Here is a 5114-nt window from a genome sequence, read left to right as displayed (position 1 = left end):
GAGTCTTTTATTTTTTTAGCCTGGCTTTATTCCTTGCAGCAAATTATAAAAAGAGTCCTGAATTCTGTTTATTCCAGATAATATTGGGACGGCACCAAAAAGAATGTTCATAAAACTTCCAAAGAAATACGTGGCTGGTTTATCCCTATACTATGCCTTGGTAAAGAATTTCTGATGCTACGCAATCTAATGCAAAATATTATTGGAATCTTTAAGCTGATTTGTTTTTCCATGACTGAACAGGATCATGGCTTGTTCATCACAGGCCTGAACCCCAATGTAAGTGAAAGCCATCTGGCTAAATATTTTACAGAATGGGGTTGCATCACAATGTGCAAGGTAAATTCAAACCCACATTTCATAAGTACTGTTATTTTATACCTTTATTTAATTTTGTCTTGAATTATCTGCAAAAGTGATTGTATAACCATATTAACATCACCATTTATGTTTTGATTTGATCCAAGATCAGGAACAGTCCCAGTTCTTCAAAGGACAGACTAGCCTATGTGAGGTTTTCCAAAGAAGACGAAGCAGACCAAGCAGACTGGGCTGGTCCTCACTTTATATTTGGAGAAGAATGTAAAGTAATACGGATTGTTAGTCCAAAGGTGAGTAAAATTTGTTTTCTATATGAGAGCAAAGTGTGTATTTTTCATCCATTGCCATGTCAGCTAATAAAATTCTGTCTTGTAGGTTGAAGGCGAGCCAGACAGTGTGCCCATCCTAGGGCAAAATAAAACTTCAATTCGCAGTCTACAGGGTCTGGGCTACAGGCTGGAAGATCCTAAGTGGTTAGGTGAAGATCATAAGAATAAAGAAACCAGTTAGTGTTGAGATAAATCAGGAATCTCGGGAAGACTTGAAAAGCAGGCTTGAAGAATGAGGAATGCTCTCAAAATAACATCTAAACTCTTCCTAATTTGCCATGTGTTATGGAGACATGACACATTTTCTCCATAAATCTTTCTCACATTTTGCTTTGATATGCCTGTGTATCTTTGAGAAATATTTTGTCCAAATATATCATTGTCAATGACAAATGAATAAAATATAAAGTGTGCATTTGCAAATTATACAAGCCAAATTCCTATCTCCTACACAAATCAGATCATCATGCAACTCTGCTGTGAAAAATAACTGCATTTTTGAGCCACATGTTTTTGTTTCTAACATATACAATTCTAATATTAATTAAATGTATATAAATTAAATTGAAAATATTGTTGTGTTTTTATTTTTTGTAATCAAAGTGATTGTCAGTGAACTAAAAACTAATAACTAAATTCTTGTGAACAATTACTCAAGGTAGATAATTTATTTTGATATGTCATGCAACAATAACAATTTATAGGGCAAAAGCTGTTTAAATATAAGAAAATAAATATTAGCGAAAGACGTTTAATGTCATAAACAGGAAGCTAAACTACTAACCTTGGACGTAATGAGTTACGTCACAGATTAACAGCCAATCCGGTGCACAGCGTCAACACTGGCTGCGTGAAAACATGGCGGATAAAGAGGAAGAAATCTGCTTCAAAAAGGTAGGAGCGGGAACTTCGCTGAAATCTAAAGTTTTTACCGATTTGTTTCAGCTTTTAATACATTCAAAATCACTTGTGCCGTATCCTTCTTGTATGCTTACCTTACGACAAGTCCTTCCACCTTTAACAGACCTAACTACGAAAGCACTGTTTGTTGTTTAACTTTACACCAAACAAATGGCAAATTATCCAGACATTCGCCGAATTGAAATTCGTTTCTTAAGGATTTAATAAAGTCTTAAATATTCTCTGCTTGGCTTGACAACATCTGGAAATCTGTAAGTCTGTTTATTACAGAGAAGCAAGTAAAACATTTAAGCTTTCAAATGAAATGATGCTTTAGTGTTATTTAGCCTAAGATGTATATCTACTCAAATACGCAAATTCCGTGAATATCACTAAATGAAAATTAACAGGGAAAAAAACAATTGGCATCTCATTCATGTGTTAAACTGTGCACTCACAGTTAAACTTACTTGTTGAAGTTTTCACTAATATTCTAATTTAGTGAGATTTATTTGTGCTCTCCTTCACTATACGTTCTTTTTACATCTCACAGGAAACCGTGAGCAAACTCCTGTGCAGTTCCTTTAAAGAGGACAAAACCAGATGTGAGTTTCAGAATAATGTTCTATTTATTATTATTATTATTATTTGTAATTTGGTGACAAAACTGAATACATCTTTGTGTTTATAGTAGGCACTGAAGCTACGCTACTCATGAGAGAAATGCTGAAAGTATTTGTGCAAGGTGATGATTTCAGTGTCTAGATTACATGAGTTACTGTACTCAAGTTAAGTTGCACAGCAATAAAATTCTTTGTTTGGTCTTTGCCAGAGGCCGCTCTGAGATCGCTGAAACAAGCTGAATCTGAGGATTGCAGCCAAATTGAGATTGAGCATTTTGAAAAGGTCCTGCCTCAGCTGGTAAGTTGCTCAACAGGTTCAGGACTTTTTGTGATTTGGCATGCATACAAAATATGCATGCTAAATAAGATGCAATGGCTATACACATAGCAATTGCAACTTTGATCAAATCTTTTTCAACTTTTAAGTAAGAACTGGTTTAGTCATAAACAAGTCTGACTAAACCAGACTAGATGATATATAAAATGGATCAGATAGGAAAATTGTGATTTTTGGTTAAGATTTAAAGGGGCAGTATTGTGTGTTTTACAGGCACAAAGTGACATTTTGCTTTGCAATTTGATACTTGAAATTGGGCCTTTTTTTCTTTAAAAAATACTGCTCTTTCTAGAACTCCACATTCAGGAAGTCATCACATCACTCCTCCATTAACCCCTTAATAGCGTTTTTTTTTCCAGCATTGCTCTGGTACTGGAAACTGCAACTCCGAGGAGGAGCAATGCCCCAGAGCGGCGCTAGGCCCACCCAGGCGTTTTGCACAGCTTAATGGCTGCCATGGGAGATTAAAGGATTTCTCAAACATCCATGCAAAAATCAAGCCAACACTCCAGCTATGTTTTTGATGAAAGAATAACATCACAACATCATGTGGAGCTCAAAAAAGTCAGTTTTACATAATACTGCCCCTTTAACTAAAATGAAATGGAGGTGTCATGTAAATGTAGCTGGAATCAAGTTAAAACAAATTCCTCCAATTTCTTTTTAATCTAAAAACCTACGTTAAATAGTAAATGTGTATTTTTTGAATAAAAGTTTTTTTAACTTGCAGTTTTTCATCTCGTTTCCTTTTGCAGCTTCTGGATTTTTAGTTGAACCACAAGATGGAGCCAGAGGGCAGCTAACAAGTTGCTACAAGATTTTGTTTTTGAGATTTTTTTTTCTTCTTCAGTAAAAATACCTTCCAAATTAAATCTGAGGTCACATTGATATTCCTGTCATGTGTTTATATATGTAAATTTTTCAGATTTAAAGTTAAAAACCCCTCAGTGTTGTCCAAACGTAACCCCACTTCCACCAATAAGGGCCACCTGTGCTCATCTATGGAACAACAGGTGCTTCCAGCATGCTCCATGGCGCCCTTCATCAAAGCCTCCAGGAGCAGTTGGAAGCAATTAGAGTAATAAGGGGAGCAGCCAGTCCCTTAGATGATGACAAGTGCCAGGAAAAAAGGAGTACCCCCTCTGGCCACTTTGAAGTTCCCTTTTGCTGTCCTGCGATGTTTGGTTAGAGGTAGGGGGAAGGGCAAAGGGGACCTCTGGCACAGGGAGGAAAGTTGAATGGGAGTGTGTGTGCATGTGTGTGCATGTGTTAGCCAAACACGGCCGAAGACCACACGCATAGAGATTCTGTTTGAAAGGAAACATAACAAAACACATCGGAACATGGTCCAAGAGGAGCAGGGTGTAATTCTGAAGGTAAATAAACAAAACAGGCGAGTAGCAGAGGTGCTCTCCGCTTTCATCACAGCAGAGAGAAGGTGGGTGGGAGGGGAAGCTGGGCCTACCGGAGAGAGGCTAATGTGGGGTTTTTCAAACCCAAGTGGCTCTTATGTTTTTCCACCAGCGGTGTGTTTGACCAAAGTGTCTTTACTGTGAGTCAGCATAGCTGTACAACACCTCACTCTGTTTATTTGTGTGCCTCTTGGGTGACTCACTGCACTCGCATGCAGCTGGAAGCAACTTAAGTGAAAGTCAAGAATCCAGGCTTGGATAGGTGTTCAAGGACGCGGCACCTGGAGTTTGACCCAGAACCATTTATAATTTGGAAGGCCCAGGCTGGATTTGTGTTTCCCTGGTGTGATCTCCGGAGAAGACGATCAGGAAGAGTCGGGTCTGGGTTGAGTGATGTGACTTTTTAGAGTACTAGTCGAAGGTTTATCAGGGAAGACACCTCATTTTTTGATTGGTAAAAACAACCATTTTAATTCTTTGGCGTAATAATGCCTTTGAACTCCCCTCAAACTTTGTCATTACCACATTTGTCACATGCAAATGTCCTTTTTTCCCCCTCCAGAAGAAGGCTATTTTCCTTGACCTCTTTCTTCCATCGCTGAGAATTCTGTACTTGCACTACCATATGACTCCTCTGCTTATGCATCCTAATGGAACAAATTACATCTGAAGGCAGTATTATTAAACATGCGAAAACAGTTAAGACAAAGAATGGGGAGGGGCGTTAAAAGTAATGAGTTAAAGCTTTTCTTCATCCTGCATTAAAGGCAGGGAGTGTCGACAGACAGTCCAGACGCCTTGGAGAAGCTCCGGAGTGAGAAGCTTTTCCCGGAAGAAAGAGGCTGATCTGTGTCCAGCTTTCTTTCTTTTTTTTTTTTTTCTTTTTTTTTTTTTCCCTGGGACAGCCTCAAATATGACATACAAATGCTCAGTTGATTTTAGCCAATCTTAGTATTGATTTTAAACAAATTTGCCTGCCAAAATTATTTCTATCATGTTGGTTTTGCATTTTGGGCAGTTTAGCAACATCACAGTTTAAAATCCATCAAAAGACTGGGAATTGCCAGCCTTTTACATAAATAAAAAATAATCATGTACAAAGCTGGTATCAGGAATCATGATTTATAAAAATGTTTTCCTGAGGTGGAGTGGACTTGATTATTGTGCAGAGTCCCGGTGATGAGACGTCAAG

At 37.9% G+C, this 5114-nt stretch overlaps 1 protein-coding gene across 1 annotated transcript; it reads left to right on the top strand.

The window, feature by feature from the left end:
- The first annotated feature begins 1421 nt into the window (after positions 1-1421).
- Positions 1422-3398, top strand: cenpx (centromere protein X). Its single transcript, XM_008416219.2, has 5 exons — positions 1422-1544; positions 2104-2155; positions 2242-2295; positions 2383-2471; positions 3266-3398. Exons 1-5 carry the CDS (start codon positions 1509-1511, stop codon positions 3278-3280), a joined length of 246 nt encoding a protein of 81 aa, XP_008414441.1. The 5' UTR covers positions 1422-1508; the 3' UTR covers positions 3281-3398.
- The last annotated feature ends 1716 nt before the right edge of the window (positions 3399-5114 follow it).

Source organism: Poecilia reticulata, chromosome 8 (assembly GCF_904066995.2).
Source record: "Poecilia reticulata chromosome 8, P_reticulata-male-v2, whole genome shotgun sequence".
NCBI classification, from domain to species: domain Eukaryota; kingdom Metazoa; phylum Chordata; class Actinopteri; order Cyprinodontiformes; family Poeciliidae; genus Poecilia; species Poecilia reticulata.
This window is presented reverse-complemented; position numbering and strand designations above follow the sequence as displayed.

Bases quoted from the DNA above. Each gene is read 5' to 3' on its own strand.
- cenpx (XM_008416219.2), top strand. From the start codon at position 1,509: ATGGCGGATAAAGAGGAAGAAATCTGCTTCAAAAAG. The intron at 1,545-2,103 runs GTAGGAGCGGGA...TACATCTCACAG, and splicing joins AAGAAATCTGCTTCAAAAAG to GAAACCGTGAGCAAACTCCT. The intron at 2,156-2,241 runs GTGAGTTTCAGA...TTGTGTTTATAG, and splicing joins TAAAGAGGACAAAACCAGAT to TAGGCACTGAAGCTACGCTA.